Genomic DNA, 21,874 nt, shown 5'->3' on the forward strand with positions numbered 1-21,874 from the left:
CATGTATCGGAAAATTTAACAAATGAATTTTAATTATAATGCTGTTAATTTATCCATCTAGTAATAGAACTTAGAGAGAAACCATTTCATACATCTTATCTTATCTTATATGATACAGACGTTACTTCTACATTGCCATCTATAATACTAGTTTAAAAAAAAAAGATTAGTAAAAATAGCCTAAATAAATATTGATTCTACATTTATCTTATCTTATAAATTAGAGATGTTACTTCAAAGGAGAATTACAGTAACAATAATTCACATTTCTTATTCCATATATGCTAGAACAAATTCTTTTTCTTCCCTATAGCCATTAGAGCATGGAATGGGTTGTCTGAATCAGCCAGGAAAACCAATGACTTAGCAAAGTTTAAGTCACATGAAATGCTTAGGAAGTATAAAATTTTCATTTTTTTTTTTTTAAGTTACGTAGGCTACGATTGTAATTTATACGATAACAAAATAATTACGTCATAAGCGTATCAATTAGTTAATCTTGTCTTGACTTAAAATCTGCCAAATCATATTGATATGATTCAGGCAATCCATTCCATGCTCTAATATTTATAGCAATAGAGCACTTGCACACATTTTGTTAATCTCGATTAAGATATAGGCCCTATTATCTTTAAGATTACAGACGTTATCTAGTCTAGATGCTAATATATAATTATTTCTACCCTGCTTGTTATTTTTGAACGACTATATATATATACATACATAGGCCTATATATCATGGGCGTAGCAGGGGGTGTGGGGTGTCGGAATTTAGTGACTGAATTTTTTCTTTGATTTTGCTTATTTTAGCTGAGATTTTAATACTAAACCATCACTTGCCCCAGCACAGCCAAGGGGATTTGAGTTTAAAACCCCATACCAGGGGGTTTTGCAGTTAAATCTCCCTCTTCTATAAAACAAAACAAAAAAATACATACGACAATCCCCAAATTCCAAGAACACATCTAAGGAAGATTTTGATTAAAAAACCCCCTCCAAAATTTTCGTTAACCCCTTCTTCAATATAAAAAAGCAAATACAAACTCAAAATTTTATGAGCGTAGCCAAAGGGGTTTTGAGTTTAAGCCCCCCTTCAGCGGGGTTTGAAGCTAAAAAATACCTCTTCAATATAAAAAAAAGCAAATTACGCACTCAAAATGCTATGAGCATAGCAAAATGGGTTTTGAGTTTAAATTGTTATATGATATTTCGTAGAACGAAGATCTGCTCTGCACATGATCTGCCCCTTCGAAAGCCTGCTTGTTCTTATCTGAGCCTCTCATCTACAGACTGTTGAGGCCGTCTCAACAAAATAATGCTGAAAACTTTGCTAGGGACAGAGAGGAGAGTAATGCCCCTCCAGTTGTTGCAGTCTGCCTAGTTGCCCTTTTTTGGAGTTTTATAATCACTCCTTGACTCTTGAAGTTCGCCAACAGAGAGTTAAGAGATCATTCATTCTGTTTTAGCATTTCTGCTGACCTCATGTCTAGCCCTGGTGCTCTGTTGTTCTTTAGCACTGCAATGACCATGGTAACCTAGTCCTCTGCAGTTATTGGGTCTGTCTTGACCTTGAGATCATTGTCCGGAGAGGGGTCCTTGAATGTGTAAGTCAGTAGTGGCGACCGTAGGTTAAGGGTTTCTTTAAGGTGCTCTGCCCATCTTGCATCCTGTTCTTCTTTCGTTAGCAAAGTTTTGCCTTCTTTTATATAGTCACACACACACACACACACACACACACACACATATATATATATATATATGATAAGATAATTTTTATTGCTCCAATCAAATGGAAATTCAGTTTGACAACAATTGACAACCTCAGCGTAACTACTGTAACAATAACATTATAGATGCAAATACGAACAACATTCACACACGAAACACATATCCACTCACAACCAACGCTTTATAAATTAGACTTCTATGAACTTCTCGATGATGACAGATGATCTTGTAACACACAGACCGACATATATATATATATATATATATATATATATATATATATATATATATATATATATATATATATATATATATATATATATATATATAATATTAAATGTCACCCTCATGATATTTGTGTATATGTGTGTGTGTGTTTGACATTTTTACATCTTAAGGGACGATCTTTTCCCTTATAGCCACTTCTTATGTGACCAATTCTTGATACACACTCACGGTCACATGTATATACTATAGGCTACAGCGTTTTCAACCTTTTCTCTACTTAAGATCTGTTCACCATCTGCGATCCAGGGCCATCTTTTATATGGCTAAATCCTCCATGTGTGCATATCCTGTGCGTCTTGTTTTCTTCTAACTTCTAATATCGACGCTGAAGTTAGTGAAGCATTGTTATTTTGTTGTTGTTTTTTTAAAAATGTTTTATATATTTCGGATGTTCCTTCGAATTCTGAAGAAAGTTACATCATAGCCCAAACCTCCCTCCTACTGAACGACTGTCCAGAGAGCTCATATCTCACGATGAGGCAGTGACCCGTCGGCAGTTTTTACTACCTAGATCTGAATCTAGTAATTCTACTGTCTGTAAATGAGTGTCTCGATATATCAGGTCTGGATAGGAAGGAGCCAAAAAAAAAAAAAAAGAAGCAAAATATTTTTTAAAATACTTTTTTAAAAAATGCTTATCTAAAGGGAAAGAACTCCGTCCTTAAAACTATATCTACCAAATAATGTAAAAGTGATTTCCCTTTATTCGATATCAAACAAAATAAGTAATTACCAATATTTAATTGACTAATTGAGATTTTTTGGTATATTTGTTCATGTTTTTTTGGTATAATAAATGATTGTTTAAAGTATCAACTTGATCAAAGAATACGTGAGGGAGAAATAGCGTTAACATTAATTTAAGGGGACTAAACCCAACATTTTTTCCCATTTCTGTGAATACTAAAGTTTTAGTTTTCATTGTTGCTATTAAGCAAAATAATGAATTACCTGTGGGCTAATAAATTGCCTACTTACTAGATAGTAAAATCAAATTCTAATGGTTGCTCAACTAACTTTTTCTTTTTACTACTACTAAAGTATAGAAATGGTTAGATTGAAAGATTTTAGAACTAGACTCAGCGGCTACCTACGCTTGCTAGACATGGCATTAAACTATAAAGGTTGAGATGAGACTAAACGTGACTAAGCGATGGCTGAGAAGGATCCAAGGAACAGCATACCGAAATCATCTCACCAATAGAGAAGTCATTTCCCCTGATTGATATGGTGACCGAACCTCGTATGAGATGCGCGAAAAAAAATATCCATAGACAAACCTAAGTTTACCAAAGCAGCCATAGCGTGGAGAGCCGACAAGAGAAGCGAAAACAAGGCCGTCAACGAATAACATGGAGTCACATCAGATGGGAAGAAACTGTGAAAGTCGCTTATGACCGATCTCTATGTAAAGAGCTTGCAGCCCTATGCTCTGCACGGTGAGGGAGGACCTAAGTCTAAGTCTAAAGTCAGAAATCAAATGTAATCCAAAGTAATACTATTGTTGATGCCGTTGATGCTCCGCACGGTGAAGGATGACCTAAGTCTTAAGTCAGATATCAAATGTAATCCAAAGTAATACTATTGTTGATGCTCCGAACGGGTAGGGATGACCTAAGTCTAAGTATTAAGTCAGAAATCGAATGTAATCCAAAGTAATTCTATTCTTGATGCCGTTGATGCTCCACACGGTGAGGGATTCCCTAAGTCTCAAGTCAGAAATCGAATGTAATCCAAAGTAATACTATTGTTGTCGACGAATGCGGCTTCTGGGTCCAAACGAAAGACAAAATAGATTTGATACAGTTTGGAATCAGCAGCATCGCAGGTTCTGACAGAATTGCAATATTTTGACTGTGTTGCAAGTTGCCTAAGCTAATGGTTACCCATGTTACAATAGGCCTATAGCCGAAAGACATATGGAGGTTTTGATTCAAAGCTAGGTTAAAATAGGTAATCCAAGCTGAGGAGTCCCTTTTATCCGAATTTAAACTTACTGGTTGGGGTGCACTTATCTCTTCTTTAACAGTTCCGCCGGGCACAGCCACATGTGAAGGCCACGGGTTGGACTGTTTGCCGGAGCTATCTAGTTAGCTATGTGAGACTCTAGTTATATAGACTAAATATAAATCTAATATTTCCTATCAATAATCTGTTTTCAACACTTGATATTGTCACAGTCTCGGTCGACATTGCCTGCTATATGTATACGGTAGTAACCTTAAGTGAGTTGAGTGAATTAGTTAATTAGAGTCGTTTATGGGACTTGAGACAGTGCACGTATTTTGTTAAGTTATTTTCTGTACTTACAGTTGGATATGTATTATTGAAGTTGATTGTTACCCGCTGTGATGCGGACGTGATTCAATAGTAAAATTATATATACACCTATTCTTAAGGACTTAGTATATTGGATATGTTTGATACCGCTGTTATGCGGACTATATTTCTGTGCACTGGATCATTTTTGTAACTACTATGAAGTGCAGCATATTGTTTTATTAAATACATGTTATATCTTGTCTGCTAAAATTGACTGACTCAAGCTATAGGCCCTACCATTTATGTTTGTTACGTGTCAAGTGTGACCCCAGGCAGCACGAACCCAGCATTCTACAGCATTCACGACACACTGAGAGTGTGGCACGTTTCTGCACCTTATAGTGACCAGTCCTATGTGTAATATTATTAACACATGTCAATCACTGTCATCTACATAGATCGAATGAAGATTTGCACGGGCCATCGAAAGTTTGTTGTTTTTCTTTTTGGCTTTTCTAAATTTAAAAACTTAATTGTTTTTGTTTTTTTTTCTTTTTCACTATAATTGTCTTTCAAGGAGAGCTGTTGACACATCAGCCATTGTTTCCATTTTTACAAAACTACATAGATTGACAACAAATGATTGGTTTCAATATTTTGTGTAGAAATAAAATGGGGGACCATTTTTTTTTTTTATTCTCTGCCTCAAATGCATAAAACAAGGGAAACAACTTTACCTCTAGTGTAGAAAGAACGCAATGGAAATATATTCAAGTGTTAAGATTTAGAAATGGACACTAAATTAAAAAGCAGATTTCAAAGAAAGGAAATACAATTCTAATAAATCGTGTTTGCTCAAGAATATTACTGCATTCAGTTCAAAACAAAAGTGAAGTGAATTGCAAAAGACAGCTAGACAGTACTGTTTAAAAAAATATGATTACGTCTACCCGTGTAACTACGTCAATGTGGTCAGGCATCGTAATCGATGTCTTAATTTCTACCAAGTCATTGGTTTTTCTGGCTGATTCACGCAACCCATTCCATTCTAATAGCACTAGGGAAGAAGGAGCATTTGTAAATATTCGTCCTCGCTTAACAGAAATGTGCCTTGATCTGTGTGTCTTTCTGAGTATTTTATTAGCTTTTGTTTGTAATTGTAATTACTTTACATTTTAGTCTTCTACTTAAGATGTTATTCTAAATACTCTAATCAAATGTGAATATTAGTTTGTTTAAACTTTGTTATAAATCTCACTGTCCATTTTGTGCATGTTCTAGTTCCTTAATGTTTTCTTGAGTTGAGGGTTCACAAATAGAGGATGCATATTCTAATATTGGCCTAATCTGTAAGTCTTACAACCCTGACAATTTTTTTTTTGTTTTGGCTGATTCAGGCAACCCATTTTGGGCTCTAATGGCACAAGGGAAAAAAGCAGCACTTCAACTTGCAAATAAGCAGTAAATAAAACTGACTGAAAGAGACACAACTGTTGCTTTCTTTTTCAAGAAGCAGAAGAGATAAACACTTCTTATTCAAAGGATCTAGGTTAGGGTCTAGAACTATTAAAAAAAAGGATTCTTAAATCTCTGAACATGTCATATATGACAAATTTAACTCTTTCTATCCGTAATTATTTCCACGTTTTGACGGAATACTTCATTTTGCTTATTACTATTTCACTACCCTGTTATGATTAAGCTTCAATAACTTTGTCGTTAGCTATTAGAAAATATTTACTTGATATAGAATTAAAGGAACATGCATGCTCTTTTTATATAATACAAAGTAAAAGTTTATAAAATTAAACATTAATTTAAATCACAATGGTGCCATCAATTAGGAGAGAAAGAGTTAACATATATGTAGAGTGACTATGGAGACTATTCCTTTGTTAAAATTGTAAGGTCATAGCTATTTGAATAGTGCAAAATAAGATTGAGACCAATATTTTCTTAATAAATTGTCATTTAACAAAACTAATTATGATTTCTAGTTTGTAAAGTTTTAAAATAACAAAATTCTTTTTTTTTTTCAAAATATAGCATCAATGTGATTTTTTATTGTAACTAAGGAATGAATAACATTTTAAAAATGAAAGATGGAAAGTTTAATAAATATGCTTTAAATGGTAAACATTACTTTTATTTACAGTAAACATGCCTAAAGATATTAAATAACAAACATGTATTTATTCCATAAATGTTCTATACAATTTTCTAACAATTGAGCATCTTGCTTTTGACAGTCCTAATTCACAGGTATTTATAAACATAAGATTGTCCCACCTTTGAGTTGGCCGCCGCAAGCATGATAGAGGAATAAGGGCAAGTGTACTTCACATGCCATGTCAAGAACAAGAAAGTAGGAAAACATTGAAAGCACTTTTCACATCTCATAATGCTGTTCTCCTTTTGTTCCTAAAAGAAAGATTTAAACACAGAAAAATATTGTTACATTCTTTAGAGGAAACAAATGAGAAAATGACATGTTTAATGAAGATTAATTTACAGAGGAAATGACCATATTATTATGACTTCATATTATTTACACAGCAAACAATTAGAAACAACTTTCTATCAAATGAATATACAACAGAGGAAATGACCATATTATTATGACTTCATATTATTTATATAGCAAACAATTGGAAACAACTTTCTATCAAATGAAAAAACAACAGAAGAAATGACCATATTGTTATGACATCATATTATTTACAGAGCAAACAATTGGAAACAATTTTTCTATCAAATGAAGATGAAACAACAGAGAAAATGAGAATTGTATTATGGCTTAATGTCATTCCAAGTCTTAGAAATCCACATCAAAGCAAATACAAGCAACATATGAAGATAACTTTTGATTTGTTCCCCCCCCCCCCCCACCCCCATTTCTATGTGGCTAAAATATTTTTTTATTTAATAGTTTTAGATTTAAAAAAAAAAGAAATATTTATAGCAATTCTGTTGTTGTTTTTTTCTATGTATTTTATTTTTAATTTGTAATGATGGCCAACATGTAGTCTAATAGAAACTCTAGGGGCATGGTGGCTGAGTTGTAAATTGTTTAGCTTTTGAACCAATGGGTCTTAGCTCAAACCCTGTGAAGAATAAGATTTGGAACTTTGAGATTTATAGGTCACCTCGAAGTCTGTCCAACTCTAATGGGAACATGATATTTGTTGGGGAAATAAAGGCTGTTAGTCATTGGGCTGACAAGGCTGTTAGTCATTGTGCTGACCACTTGACACTCTTGTTTACCATCAGCAATAGAAATGGATGAAATTTACATCATCTGACTCATAGATATATAATCAAAATCTAGTTAGAAACCAATTGAATGTAAAAAAGCATGGTCTGCTAGCGTTCCAAGTAAAGTAATGTAATGTTCCCTTTCAGATCTTGTGATCTATAGGGCAGGATGTTAAGGTCATCTGTTAACAAGCAGGGTGTCATTATTTGTTTGCATCTCATTGTGTGTAACTTATTTAAACAAGAGTTACCTTTTCTACTAGCATGAGTGGCTTATTGTTGGCATCCAGCAAGTAAGTGATTCTTTCTTTTTCTCCTGACTTTGTAATTCTCTGACTAGCACCAAAAGCTATTGCAGAACTCTGAGCAAAGAATATGAAAGATTATTAGACACACAGATTATGAAAGATTAATAGACACACAGAATATGAAAGATTATTAGACACACAGAATATGAAAGATTATGAAACATGCAGAATATGAAAGATTATTAGACACAGAATATGAAAGATTATTAGACACACAGAATATGAAAGATTATTAGACACACAGAATAGGAAAGATTATTAGACACACAGAATATGAAACATTATTAGACACACAGAATATGAAAGATTATTAGACACACAGAATATGAAAGATTATGAAACATGCAGAATATGAAAGATTATTAGACACAGGATATGAAAGATTATTATACACACAGAATATGAAAGATTATTAGACACACAGAATATGAAAGATTATTAGACACACAGAATATGAAAGATTATTAGATACACAGAATATGAAAGATTATTAGACACAGAATATGAAACATTATTAGACACATCTTCATGGCAGGGAAAATACTCTTGGAAATCCATAAGTAAAACAAATGTTACATTGTTGGTCATAGTTTAGTGAAACATTTAGCAGCCAAAACAAAGTTCTATAACAAATGTCCACATCAAGCACAACTGCAGGGTTTCTGTCCAGAGTTTTAGCAAGAAAGGATTAGAGCCTCTCAGGCACAAACTCCATTGGACTTTGATGATGATCTTGATGCCCAGCTCCTGAGCTGTTCTATTGAAATGAATTCAGTCATCATTGGTCCACTCTCTTAGCATGGCAATGTCTTTGATTCCAAAGATTCAGTGCAGTGACACACTAATCCAGTTGCAACCTACTTATTTTCTCACATCTGATGCAGACAAAGCCATTGTCCACCAGGGGTCTATTTAAGTTTTCTTTATGTCTTATCATATGAAATACAGATGTTACTTCAACAAAGACAATTCATGTCTTCTGCTCCTGTCATCTATACGAGCTTTTCTTTGGGCCTCAAATGTGTATCCCACTGCCTTCTTGAGAGCGCCTTCAATTTTCTTTGGAGGTAGTTAAATATTTTGTGGGAAAAAATTGATTGTGTATTGTACTACAAAATATGATCCTACACAAAAATATTTATTTAGTCTACTGAATTTTTAAATTTCTTTCCCATAGCTCGTCATCCAGAAAAACTTTATAAAAAGAAAAGGTTCTTCCATTTGAAGATCAAATCATTAAGTCACACATTATATCAAGGGTTCTCAACCTGTGGGTCGCGACTGGATTGTTATTGTCTATTCTTCTATTGCTGTGTGTGTGTGTGCGGGGAGGGGGGTCGCGGCTAAATGGGGGATTGTAAAAAGGGGTCGCCGAGCATAAAAGGTTGAGAACAGCTGCATTATATAGATTTAAGTGTTTTGAAGATAGTTGCAGTCTTTGAGCTTCTTGGTATATGCTCAGGACATGTAATAGAAGAAACCATTCTGATTTGTGAAAAAAAAAATATTGAGACCTTATTACAGCTTGGAACTGAACTAATGAAAATTGATTAGGTTAAGCTGACCGTTGTGGGCAGTTTCAGTGCATCACTGTACGTGTGAAAACTGTTGAGTTTTCTAAGAAGCAAGGAGGAACAGGTGAAATATAAAACATATTTAGATCTAAATGGGAGACATAGTAAGTAAAGCAATAGTGAGTCAGGGCTATGATATTTGTAGATTGACAAGAACAATTAAAATGTAATCCTGTGGCAATTTACGTCTCGAGAGACTATCTTTTCCCTTTGCAACTTCTTGTGTGACTAAAGAGGCCAATCCTTGATACACAGCTGCGATCGCAGGTTGGGCATATGTAATCACCGGGCGCCGTTGCATTTTCACCCTTCTTTTTGCTTCTGTTGTGTATGACATCTGAAATTCATGCCCCTTCCTTTATGCTCTCTCTCCATGTGGATCTATCCAGTGCCACCTCTTCCCAGCTGCTAGTGTCGATTTTGAAGAGCTTCATGTCGCGTTTGCATACATCCGTATAACGTAAAAGTGGGGGACCAGCGGCTCTCCTGCCTTCTATTAGATCACCATACAGAATGTCCTGTGGAAGTAGACCTACTGGCATTCTACGAACGTGGCCAAGCCAGCCAAGGCGTCTGCTGCTGATAACAGCTGAGCGGATGTCCTGGCAACCTGCTCTTCGTAGCACTTCCTCATTGGTTATCTTATCTTGCCACCTTATTTTAAAGATCCGCCTTAGGCATCGGAGGTGGAAGACATTCAGCCCAGGCTTTCCCCCAGCAATGGAGAGGTCACTCCATCTCTGACAGTAATGTCTTAAAATGTAATATTGCTCTGCTAACCTTTTAAGATCTATGTTAAAAGATTAATACTTTTGTGTACACTTTTATCTAACCGTATAATACATGTTCATACGTACTTACTTGGACTGGTGGAGTCAGTTCGTTTAATACACTGCTGAAATTAACACCACTTGAGATTTGATATTTTGACCTTCTCTTCTTTTTAACCTCAGGTTCAATGTTAAAACTGTATTGTGAAGCTTCTCTGTCATATACAAGAGCTCTCTTTGGATTGCTACTGCAAATGTTAGTCAGAGCCTGCTCTGATTCACACTGAGACAGCACATTACTATGTTGGTGTGATCTACTTGCCAGTGTTCCATCTCTGTCGTCTGTGCTGAACATATTTACTTCATGTTTGAGTGAGCAGTTGGCAACACTTGGAGATATCAGTTCATGTTTAATCTCAGGTGTTGAAAATAAACGCATTTCCTTGCTATGGATATTCATGGCGTTACGGTCATAAGGTGCAGTGATTCTGTCGCTGGCGAGATAAACTTCAAGTGTTTCATTTCTGACATGCTGGCGACAGTCCAATGTTTTCGTGTGTGTCAATGTATCTGACGGAATCACATGGTTTGTCTGTCTTATCTTGTCTGATATAATCACAGGGCTTGTCTGTCTTGTCTTGTCTGATATAATCACTGGACTAGTCTGTACAGATGTGTCTGAGATAGTAATATGACTATCTTCTAGTTCGATCTTTATTGTTTGATTTGGTACTTTGTATTGAGTCTCTATAGCACAGCCAGTCAATTCGTTAGGATGTTGGATTTCATTGTCTGTTGTCTGTTGCTTGAAACCAGTGGGATGTGTATGTTGGGTGACTACTACCTCATTGAATTGTTCAGTGTACTGTTTAGAAAGAGTTTGACCCAACTTGTTTTCACTGTTAAGGCATGAATCTTTTTTGACATTAAAGGTAGAATCTTCTAGGTTTTTCATTTCTTCACTGTTAGTAATTAAACCTGTAAGATTCGACTCTGAAATATCTTTCCTGGATAAATTATCATCGGAAGTACAATCTAGTGCTTTCCCCTTAGAGTCAGACAATGCACTAGTAGAAGCCTTTGCATTTGTGATGTTAACATTTTGAGTAGATGCCAAGTTCTTTTCTTCTGATTTAGCAACATAAGTATTATGCACCTTGTGTTCTAGCTTTGAGTGATGGATTTTCTTGTTCGGCTTGTTTTGTTGCAATGCTTGCTGAAATTCTTCATCCCCACTGCTTTCAATAGAAATAACATGTGTGTCCTTGACATTTAGTCGTTTTGTTGCGCCACCTGGTAGCGACTTCTGCTCCTCTGTAGCTATGGATAGCATGTTCTTAACGTAGCAACTCTTCAGGCAGTGTGAAAAAACACGAAACTTGGAGTTGAAGATAACATGACAGAATGAGCAGTTAGTGCATTGACACTCTTGGCCCTCTGTGTTCGCTAGGCAGTCAGTGGCGTGATAGACTTTCCTTCTAAATTGGCAGTCTTTGTTCTGATGCTCCAGCAGAGTAAACAAACTGTCACATTTCGTCTTGCACGTTCCACACACAAAGCTGGCCCCAAATTTGCCAGAATTGTCAGAGTTCTCTTTCTTTGGAAGTGTTATGGACCCCGGTTCATTTCCGTTTTTGGAAATTGCGTTCATTGTTTTATTGTCTCTATCAGAATGGCTTTGAGAGTGTTTATTTTCAGGGGATGGGCAATGTCTTGCTGGGAGGATGTTTAATGTCAAACCAAGAGGTTGGTTACTTTTCAGATCTCTCAGATCACAGAAAGTTTGAGCTGTATTTCTGCGGGTATCTCTTCCGGTATCTTCCGTTCCCATCATGCCTGTATGGTCATGCGCATTGTTTGTAATCCTCTGCCTGAAACTTGGTTTATTGATGGATGGGAAAAATATGTAATCGTTTGAGTCTTTGGGGCATCGCTTTAAATGAATGCTAATGTTTGGTATTTTTGGAGTTGCTTTCTTATTTTTACCCCTATGTCTATTGTCATCGTCATCATCATCTTTCAAATTTGCAGTTTTTTTCACCAAACGTTTGTAAGTGGGCGACATTTCTTGTGACGCCTGTTGCGATTTTCTGGGCTTGACGTGCCTCCGAGACATAGCCACGTGACTTTTTTGCTTTGATTCTGTAGATGTTGCCTTGGCTCTCCGGGTTTTAACAGGAAGTGTCAAACATGCTTTTTTAATATTTGATTTCATTTTTGTTGTCTGCTTTCTGATTTCAGATGGTGGGGTATGGCCCATGTCTTGTAACCAGTTAGTGTCCGCATCAGCTGACGAGCTCTTGATACTGTCACTATTTAGATGAACCGTACAAGGGCCGTCAAGTCCGCTTTTAGGTAGTGGTTCGTGAGGCGATGGCTTAAAAAGATCACATTCGCCTGAAAAGGAAATAGAATCGTTCGAGAGGCGATTGCCTGCTTGTCTCCAAGGATAAGCATTGTGGTCAGCCCTACACCTCTCACCAAGCACCGAATATTGTGAATCGTTGTCCCACAAATATTTGTTACAACAGCCCCAGCGACCTGTTACGTTTGGCATCCACTCAGTGTCATACAAGGAACGCTGTGGCCCAGAAGTGTTAATAAAATTTGTGAAACGACCTTCACCTTGAAAGGACGGCGTATGAAAAAGCGTTGGATACGTGGGTGTTGGTTTGTAAACAACATGGGCCCCTTTGGTTATCTCCTCTTTATTATCGCTATCTTGCGGTGCCGGTAAATATGCAGATATATGCCTTACTACAGTATTGCCAGTTGGTGGAAAAGCGAAAGTGATCCGTGTCTCTTTGTGTGAGCCCGCTAGGTGTCGCCTTTTGCCTGAGGAGTCCTCTTTATTGTTGCATGATAAAGCACTACCATGTGATTTTGGTTTGGACAGGTCCAGCGGTACCACCTGACCACCCCAGAGGCCTTGAGGAACACCCTCCCTCTCCACCACAGCAATGCTTGACGATGCAGCAGCCTGATCTCTGGGGAAGGTGGTTATCAGTTTGCTTCTGTCTAAAGCTTTACCTTGTAAGTGTGCCGCGCTAAGCACAGGCGTGCTCTCGTTTACTGGATGTGTCGTGGAGGGACCGGTGAATGGGCTCACTTCGTGGAAACGCCTTTTGTGAATTGAGTCTGTTAAGGCTCTGTAGAGAGAAGAACTAGTGCAGTCCCTAGGACGTAACGAGACATCGACACTAGGACTTGGTACGACGGATTTATTCAGATCAATAACGAATTTCTCTGGACTCGCAGTTGACATTTTATTGTCATCTGAAATAACAACTTTCTGTTTAAAATATATATATATATATATATATATATATATATATATAAGAAGGAAATTATATCAAAGGCAAAGGACAGAGAAGAATGGAGAAAGAAGGTTGACCGATCTTGTGTGGTGCCCCAACGTTTGAAAAAGGGGTGGGGTTTTAATGATATTAAAAAAAAAACTTTCCCTCCGCAATGTTAATACTAAATAAGAGTATCACTTTGTTTTCTTGTTAATCACATCACTTTTCGTCCTCTGTTTCTGTGGCGTACGGTAGACAAGGGTGTCATGTGGCCAGCACAACGACCAATCGCCTTTACTTTTTCCCCAACTACTGTCAGGTGCCCATTAGAGCTGGGTGAGACGCCCAAAGATCCTGAAATTAAAAATACCGGGATTCAAACCCAGGACCCCCGGTTCGGAAGCCAAGCACTTTGCCGCTCTGACGCCGCGCCTCCAGATGATGCAGATGACCTTTACATTATCTACCCTATAGACCACAAGGTCTGAAAGAGGGACTACATAATTTTTCATTTTCATTTTTTTTTTAGGTTTGTAGCCAAAGCAATATTTTTTTTTAGCTTCCACCAAATGTCTTTGATCGAATCTTGTGAACCCTTTTTGTTAAAAATGCAGTATTCTTAAATACATTTTACACAGGAAAAAAGTCATACGATTTCATGCCTTCTAAACTTTTTTTTTAATGTACCGTGAACCAATGAAATTGGTGTAATCGACTATGTATAGGCCTCTAATACTCAACAGTCATCTAGCTGTGTTAATAGGCAGTAGTGGGGATTTTTACTCCAAGTCATCTCATCTTTGTTTAGTTACCGATTTTTTTTTACATACTCTGGATATATATATATATGTCTTGCTAACTTTGTTATCAAGTCTTGTTTATAAATACAGAAATAACACGGTTACAAGGACAGTTTGTGTAGAAACACAAACTCAAAATTGGCCCCCGAAGTGGTCCACCCAGGCAGGTTAAAAGGTCAGGTTTCAATATTTTCATAAAGAATATCAGAAGGAAATTGCAATCCTATGCAAGCAGTTTTTTTTTTTAATACACAAGAGTCCTTGTAATCACAACAAATTTTCATAAGGATCAATAAAGCAGTCTTAGTCTTAGGTCCGTTTTTTGATGTCAACCATGTAGCTTTTCTTTGTAATTTTATTAATTTTGTACTTTTATTTTAGATGATTTTGACAGCGACTCGTGTCCAACAGTATGACCGGACCAGCTTTGAATGCCTTGAATTTGAATGTCAAGTACATATATATGTTAATGTATGTGGCAGCAGAAATTTGTTTTCATAATAAGAGATTCACCATTCCAAGTGTTATACTTGATTCATTTAGTCATAGTGCAGTGCTTATCGGGTAGTTTCAAAATCATCACGTAAAAATAATTAATTAATTAATGTAGGCTAAGTACTAGATCTAGATCCACAGGTGTCTAATGAAATACTTAAAAGGTCAATAACGTTTCATTTGTTTACCATTTCCATCTAGTGGAAACTGAAATGGCCTGTATATAAAATTAGGTTGGGCATCACTGGCCTAGATAATACTTTCTAATTGATTGCCTCAAATGTAACACTATCAACTCTTTGGGTAAAGTAACTACGCTATTATTATTTTCACCAGAAACATAACGTTGTTATGTTTTCAGTATATTGATAACGCTATCAGCTCTATAACATATTTACAACGCTATCAGCTCTATAACATATTTACAACGCTATCAGCTCTATAACATATTTACAACGCTATCAGCTCTATAACATATTTACAACGCTATCAGCTCTATAACATATTTACAACGCTATCAGCTCTATAACATATTTACAACGCTATCAGCTCTATAACATATTTACAACGCTATCAGCTCTATAACATATTTACAACGCTATCAGCTCTATAACATATTTACAACGCTATCAGCTCTATAACATATTTACAACGCTGTCAGCTCTATAACATATTTATAAAGCTATCAACTCTATAACATATTTACAACACTATCAGCTCTATAACATATTTATAAAGCTATCAACTCTATAACATATTTACAACGCTATCAACTCTATAACATTTATAAAGCTATCAACTCTATAACATTTATAAAGCTATCAACTCTATAACATTTATAAAGCTATCAGCCATCAGCTCTATAACATATTTATAACGCTATCAGCTCTATAACATATTTATAAAGCTATCAACAGAATAAGACTATGACATATTTATAAACGCTATCGTTTCCTTAGCCTATTGATAACGCTATCTACGGTATAACATTTATAAAGCTATCAACTCTAAAACATATTTATAACGCAATCAACTCTATAAAATATTGATAACACTATCCACTCTATAACATATTTACGCTTTCAACACTTAACATATTTATAACACTATCAGGTCTGTAACATTTACAACGTTATCAACTCTATAGCCTATTGATAAGGCTATCAACTCTATAGCCTATTGATAACTCTATCGACTCTATAGCATATTAATAAAGCTTTTAACTCTATATCGTATAGACAACTTTATCTTTTTTTTTTTTTTTAGTTTCGCAAATTGAAAACTTGGCACTTAAAAACTTCATTTCCGGTCTTGGGACTTGATCTCACGCTAATTGTGAAGCATGCCGAAAACTCGTTCAGCTTCTATGTTAGTTCTTACATTGGCTTTAAAGAGATAAAGACTTACAGTGTCTCTCCGTATAGACGAAGTCATTGTAATAGTCTTGGTGAGCCACGTCGGAGTCGATCTCAATCTTAAACCCATCAATAACTTGAGGCTGTATGCTCGATCTATAGGGACCACAAGACATCTGAACCAATATTTGATCTTGAGGAAATGGTAAAGAACAAAACTAAGAGGAATTTACATCGAGATATCATACTTAAAAAAAAACAATAAAAAACTTAAGACTTTTGATAGAAAAACAAACATGTAAACAAATTAAAATCCTAAGGAGAAAAAAAAAAGGCTTAGCTAAGGGGAAGAACTTCACAACTACAACTATATATTTCAATAATGTAGAAGCTATTGCCCTTATTTGATAACAACCAAAAATAATTAATTACCAATAATTCCTTTATTAATTGGTTAATTTAAAAAAAAATTGATTTATGTTTTTCTTAGGGACAAAAAATAATTGTTGATCAGGGAATGAGTGTAGGGGAGAGAACGTGTTCAAATATCTAAGGGCACGAAAACCTACATATTTAGACGTATCTGTGAATACTGAAGGATTAATTTCCCTTTTTGAAATAAAAAATAATTATCACCATTAATTACATTGATCAATCGGTTAATTATCTTTATTGATTCATGTCTTGTCTATGCCAATGAATATTTGTGCAAAGTTTCAACTTGATCCGAGAATGAGTGTGGGAGAAATAACGTGTACAAACATTTTACCAGACAGAGTGGGTTGCAGTGGCGGACTGGCTATATGGGCATTTGGGCAAATGCCAGGTGGGCCGATACCTAAATGGGCCGGTAGGCCACCGAAAGGGCCGCATGGATGCCACTATGTATTAAATTGTCAAAGTTTTATAATATTCTCTTATAAAAGCGGCATCGCCTTCTCCTGATGTGCGGTTAAAATCATTATATGTATATTTCTCTGTGAAGTTCAAGTTCTTCCCACCATGTTAATAATAATAAGGCTTGTATTTGAGCCTAAATATTAATATGCATTGCAGTATTTCACGTGGCTACGTAGCCCCAGCAGCGACCTATATATTTTGCCACATCCAGAGCAGACAAACCCATAGTCCACCGGTGGTCAATTTAGATTCTCCTTCCGCCGTCTACGTCTGACATGTAATGCACTTCTATAATAACAAGATAGCGCTTATGTTCACAGGTAATAGTCGGATCATGGCCACTAATAGATCACTGCTTGGTCTTGTCGGCTATTGAATCTAGATCTGTCTTGTACGTTTTCAGACGTCGTTTAAGAAATGAGGATTAACAGATTTATGTCCTGGCCGAAACCTCCTGAACTTCGAACTATCGAGACATCTCGGAGCGCAAACCACACTACCAATAAGCCAGATCAGATCCCATAATAACATTTTATAGCAGATATATTGATAGAGATTTAGTCATCCTTACTTTTGTTTTTCAAAGCCACATCAAGTCTCACCTCCTTTCCGCCCAACAGGTTTTTAGTTCGCGCTTGAGGTCAAACTACTCTCCAACCCCACCCTTTCTTATAGAGAATTCATAATAGTGTAGTAAGCATGTCCCCCCCCCCTTTTACTAACCATTTCTTCCACGTGCAAACTAGTATGATTCTTCGTTTATACGGGGGGGGGGGGGGCAGAAAAATGAGCTCTGAAGTGTGTTAAGGGAGAAAACTTTTCATTTTCTAGATGATGAGATTGAGGATTGTTTTCTTTTGTGTCTTTGTGGATCAGTGGATGTGAATTCGAATTAGAGTATTGTAAAAGTATTTCTATAACCGGGATTATTACATTACAACTGGATTGTGCTTCGGCAAGAAGTCTGCAATCAGAGTGATAGCGGCGTCCTGGGAATCGGTGAGCTTTTTTTTATTGTTTCAACCTACGTCCTAACAATATCATAATCTTTTTTTTTTTTCTGAAGCAGGACAGATCCTTAAGATAGAGATGATCTCTGATTGAGACTGGACAGGGAACCCTTCTCCCCTAATGCCCTGTGATGAAACTATTGTACGGCATAATTTCACATAGGCCTCAGATACAAATTGTCTAACTTCTCTCTAATGTTCTCTCTCAACACTTAGAGCCAGGGACACTCATTAAACTTAAATTTAGATTTTTTTTTCATTTCAACAAACATGAATAATTTAGAAAAATGTGGGCTATAGCTAAACATTTTTAGAACTCAACCAGATCTAGATCTATAAACTTAGAATTTTAAAAAAATGTTATATCCATCACGAAAATGTTTGTAAAATGTTTGACATGTTTCGGATGTTCCTTCAGAGTTAAAGATAATGTACGCCCTAGTCCAAATCTCCCGCAGGACGACAGGGGATGGCTGTGGGCAGGGTATGAACCCTGGACCATCGAGACAATAAAACGACAATCCAGCGCGCTTATCGTACGACCAGGCAGACCAGTCTGGATAAAAAGCATGTTTACAATGGACCTCATTCACCAATCGTAAACATACAATATTTAGTCACGTGATCATATTGATAAAGAGACGGGAAAACTGTCACGTGACAGCCACTGTGTATTAAAATTAGATCGTAATTTGTATAGAAGAGATAGAGAATCACGTGGGTAAATGTTTGTTTGTTTACGATTGGTGGATGAGGTCCATTGAACCTCTCGATAATCGTTCCAGTTCAGTGCGTTTTAGTAAATCACTGGAAGACCCATCAAACACATAACACAGTTTGTTTTTTAGTCGACTGTTTAAAGCGCTTGCCTTCACAAAATTGAAGGAACTAAGTGTTTTTTTTTTTCTCATTACTTGTAATTCTTTTGGCAGTCTCTTCGTCGCTAATATTTATTGATGAATCATACAGTGAGTTCCAATGACTTTTAGTGACTCTTTCTATACCAAACTTTTGACATCCAGACCAACATTTTAGCATGCTTGAAGCACCTTAGGTGCGCAGACGCCACAAATATTTTACCAAAAGATTGTATAACTTTGACAAATATATCACGTGCAGTAGTTGTGGTTGCAAAAGGTTTGCAAAAGAGAATCTTGTTTCGAAATTGCCATTAATTATATTCCTCGCGTAAACCAGCCATTATAAACGATTTGCAACTTCTTCTATTCTCCTGTGAAAAGTGGCATTAGGTAAGGGCAACGCAATAAATTTAGACACAAATTCTGCTCCAATCAAAACTCGAACAATGTCTTATCTTATTATTCTTATATGTTTGTAAAAAGTTTGTTGTAAAATGTTTTACATGTTTCGGATGTTCCTTCAGAGTTGGAATTAATTTACTTCCTAGTCCAAACCTCCCGCAGGACGATGGGGGATGGGAGCGGGCAGGGTTTGAACCCTCGACCGTCGATAAATCCGAACGACAGTCCAGCGCGCAAACCGCACGACCAGGCAGCCATCCATATTAATCAGGTAAGTCGTTGATTTTCCTGCTGACTCAGGCAACCCACTGTATATCTTTATGTCTTTCTGGGTATTTTATTAGGTTTTGTTTTTGTATTTGAAGATTATGGTTCAGTGTTTTAAGGTGTTACTCTAACTTTACTAAAGGTGTTACTCTAACTTTACTAAAGGTGTTACTCTAACTTTACTAAAGGTGTTACTCTAACTTTACTAAAGGTGTTACTCTAACTTTACTAAAGGTGTTACTCTAACTTTACTAAAGGTGTTACTCATTGGCCCTTGGCAGTAGTATTTCCTCAAACATGGTTTGGTGTCTCATAGCTCTTGGCTTCGGCAGTTCCAAGATGCTTCTACGACTGTTTTGTTTGGTTTATGGTAGGCCCCTACTTGCAACTATAGTCAAGTCTGGATTTCTTCACTCCGCCAGCATTGCACCTAAAACACTGTGTATTCTAGTCTGCAACTTTTGGATGCTCTATCAATATGACGGCTCCTATTTGTTCGGCTTCAGAGATACGGTTGAAAGAACTTCATTACAAATGAGACAAACGAAGTTCCTCAATTAAGGCTATAACCGTGCCGCAATTAAATCATAGAAGAGAGCACCTGGTGGCATGCGGCTGCAGAACGAGACAGCCGGAAGTCGCTTACAAAGGCCGCGGGAGACACAGTTGAGACCAAAAGAAAATCCGCAGCCGAGGACAGACGTAGACGCCGAAAATCTAAATCGACCACACGGCGGACAATGGTTATGCCTGCGCTAGATGTGGCAAAATATGTAGGTCAAAGCTGGGGCTCCGTAAGCCACGGAAAATAAGCTACTGCGTTCTTCATTTATCTTCGGACTCGAAGACATGCCTTATTATTAATTAAATTATCAATGCTTATCATTTTTTTTTAACGTTCGAGATGGCTTAGGCCTACGCACGTCGTTTGATGGGCAGTAATTTAAATAAGTGAAAAATACATATGGTGCGACAAAAAAAGTATTGAACTCATTTTGATAAAATATTTCTCGATTCCGTTGTCTGCAACATCTAGATCTAGAGATCTCTAATGAAAAAGTACAGAAAACAAAATTAGATTGTATCTACCAATGGAAAAAAAGTGTGTGCAAGTTTTACACTTCAACATAGAAAAATAAAAATGAACTTAATCAATTTCCTGTAATCTTAGTCGACCCCCAGTAAATCGCCACAAGTGTGTCGCGAACCACGCCCACGGGGGGGGGGGTCATCACCACTGCTCTAGTATTTAAACGTAGGCCTAATTACTAATTATAATTTAGGAATAGATCTCTAGATCTAGATCTTCCATAGACCGAGAGACTAAAAGGACGATCTATATATAGATCTAGTATGCCTACCAGAAGAAAAAACAGCGTAGATAATAATAATAATATCTAGGGCCTAAATCTAGATCTAAATTAGGCCTAATGTTGGTTCTGTTATGATTAACATTGAATTATAGTCTACTTTTAAATCTCTAGATCTATCTACAGATAGGGCCTCTATATCTATAATCAGGAGATAGATTCTACTAATTCTAGGACTAGACAAGATCCAAATTAGTCTAGAATCTAGATCTAGATCTAAATATTTAAAAAATAGGCATAGATCTTTAAAAGTTTAATTAATCTATATGATTGGTAAGACTATAATTTAGATTATCTAGATAAGAATAAATCTGTCTACAACTAGATCTAAATCTAGTAGATGATAGTAGATCTATTCGTTACTAGATCTAGATCTAAATATTAATGCATTAGTTATACTCACCTCAATTGAATAATGTAAAGCCTCTGTTGTAGATTCTAGTAGGGTTGGATGATATAGTCTATAGCACACATAAAATGTAGTAGCAAGCGGCTGGATGACGTCATTTCGCGCCATGATGAGTACATCACGCCTGATACGTCACTCTGACGTTTTCACAGACAGTTCTTATACTCGTGAGTAGTCCCGCCAAAAAATAATTTAAAAAAAAATAATAATAGTTTTTAAAAATAAAAAAGGAATTATATGTGTTAGATAACCAGTTTCAATTTTCGTTCATTATAATTAGAACTAATCAATAGCTATGTCCCCCCCCCCCAAAAAAAAAAGAGAGAGGAAAGTATGGCTGGAAAAAGTGTGTACTAATCCATATTCAAAACTATTCCTGGTCAAACTTGACAAATATTTTTCATTAGAGAGTAGGCCTACTGAGCAGTATGAGAAATATCGCTGGGTGCACAAATAGCCTCGTTTTTCTGTCTCAACATAATAGAAGCCTTTTCTCTTAGAGTATTCATATATTAAAATTCA

At 36.2% G+C, this 21,874-nt stretch overlaps 1 protein-coding gene across 1 annotated transcript; it reads right to left on the reverse strand.

Moving 5' to 3' along the window:
* Nucleotides 1-6,362: 6,362 nt before the first annotated feature.
* LOC106053537 (uncharacterized) lies at nt 6,363-21,538 on the reverse strand. The gene is made up of 5 exons (XM_013209099.2): nt 21,347-21,538; nt 16,187-16,327; nt 10,277-13,461; nt 7,785-7,895; nt 6,363-6,699 (listed from the first exon to the last, which is right to left on the reverse strand). The coding sequence occupies exons 2-5, from the start codon at nt 16,308-16,310 to the stop codon at nt 6,535-6,537; spliced, it is 3,585 nt and encodes a 1,194-aa protein (XP_013064553.2). The 5' UTR covers nt 16,311-16,327; nt 21,347-21,538; the 3' UTR covers nt 6,363-6,534.
* Nucleotides 21,539-21,874: the final 336 nt, after the last annotated feature.

This window comes from Biomphalaria glabrata, chromosome 13 (assembly GCF_947242115.1).
Source record: "Biomphalaria glabrata chromosome 13, xgBioGlab47.1, whole genome shotgun sequence".
Taxonomy (NCBI): Eukaryota; Metazoa; Mollusca; class Gastropoda; family Planorbidae; genus Biomphalaria; species Biomphalaria glabrata.